General features: G+C 68.0%; 1 protein-coding gene across 2 annotated transcripts in view; it reads left to right on the forward strand.

Moving 5' to 3' along the window:
* The window catches only part of Tmem121b (transmembrane protein 121B), a 1,847-nt gene extending 630 nt beyond the window's left edge, over positions 1-1,217 (forward strand). For both annotated transcript variants that reach the window (XM_004638848.1, XM_004638849.1), the window contains exon 2: positions 1-1,217. This exon is cut by the window's left edge. In XM_004638848.1, coding sequence (XP_004638905.1) covers positions 1-1,217 — 1,217 coding nt within the window.
* Positions 1,218-1,610: the final 393 nt, after the last annotated feature.

A 1,610-nucleotide genomic window follows, 5' to 3' on the forward strand; every position in this document is an offset into this window, starting at 1 on the left:
CCCGGCCGGCTCGCCGCGGTCGGCGCCGCGGCTGCGCTGCGGGCCCGGGGTGCCGCTGGGGCTACCAGGCACTGTCCGTGGTGCTGCTGCTGGCGCAGGGCGGGCTGCTGGACCTGTACCTCATCGCCGTCACGGATCTGTACTGGTGCTCCTGGATCGCCACCGACCTGGTGGTGGTGGTGGGCTGGGCCATCTTCTTTGCCAAGAACAGCCGGGGCCGTCGGGGCGGCGCGGCGGGCAGCGCGCACAGCCTCCACCAGCACCACCACCACGCCGCGCCACCCCTGCACCTGCCGGCCGCCGCGGCCGCCTCCGCGGGGGCAGCAGCCGGAGCCAAGGGGCGTGGCGGGCGCGGAGGCGCTGGGGGCCCAGGGGCCGGAGCAGGGGCGGCCGCAGCGGCCGGCGAGTTCGCCTTCGCCTACCTGGCCTGGCTCATCTACTCCATTGCCTTCACGCCCAAGGTGGTGCTCATCCTGGGCACGTCCATCCTGGACCTCATCGAGCTGCGCGCGCCCTTCGGCACCACCGGCTTCCGCCTCACCGTGGCGCTGTCGGTGCCGCTGCTCTACAGCCTGGTGCGGGCCATCAGTGAGGCGGGCGCGCCCCCGGGCTCGGCGGGACCCCTGCTCCTGCAGCCGCAGCAGCACCGCGCCGCCGGCTGCTTCCTGGGCACGTGTCTGGACCTGCTCGACAGCTTCACCCTGGTGGAGTTGATGCTGGAGGGCCGTGTGTCGCTGCCCGCGCACCTGCGCTACCTGCTCATCGCCGTCTACTTCCTCACCCTCGCCTCGCCGGTGCTCTGGCTCTACGAGCTGAACGTCGCGGCCGCTGCCTGGTCCTGGGGCCAGGCCTCAGGCCCCGGCAGCTGCAGCCGCCTTCTGCGCCTCTTGGGTGGCTGCCTGGTGGACGTACCCTTGCTGGCCCTGCGCTGTCTTCTGGTGGTGAGCTACCAGCAGCCCCTCTCGGTCTTCATGCTCAAGAACCTCTTCTTCCTTGGCTGCCGTGGCCTGGAGGCCCTGGAGGGCTGCTGGGACCGGGGGAGCCGGACCTCTCCCAGTCGGGCCAGAGGTGGCTACGGTGCTCCGCCTTCTGCTCCTCCACCACCACCACCGCCACCGCCGCTTCAGGGAGGCTCACAGCTGGGCCACTGCATCTCAGAGAACGAGGGAGGGCCCCATGGCTACGTCAACACCTTGGCTGTGACCTCCCAGAACTGAGCGGGAGAAGGGCAGCGAAACTTGCTTTTGGGATGACAGTGTCCAGCTCCCTTGGCCTCTGACCTCTCTCAGGGGTTTGGTCAGGCTCCGTGTGGGAGAAGTGACTGTTACTAGGGCTAAGGGTCCGAGCGTTTTATTGTTTGTACCCAAGGGGTACTGCTTGGAGGGGACCAGTGGTTGACTGAGAGGGAGGCTGGTCCTCTAGCATTGTGCTCCGTCTTTATACCCCGCTCCAATCTTTGACGTCCAAGGAGCTGGATCATTGCTTCCTGCCTACCCCACCTTCCCTGATTCCTGTCCACTGTGGGGGAGAATGGAGGACAGGGGTGTCCAGGCAGAGACTGCTGAGCTTGGGGCCTTCGCCAGGCTCTTTCAGTTGTGGTTGGTGGCTGT

The sequence above is a fragment of the Octodon degus genome, unplaced genomic scaffold, assembly GCF_000260255.1.
Source record: "Octodon degus isolate 3935 unplaced genomic scaffold, OctDeg1.0 scaffold00104, whole genome shotgun sequence".
Lineage (NCBI taxonomy): Eukaryota > Metazoa > Chordata > Mammalia > Rodentia > Octodontidae > Octodon > Octodon degus.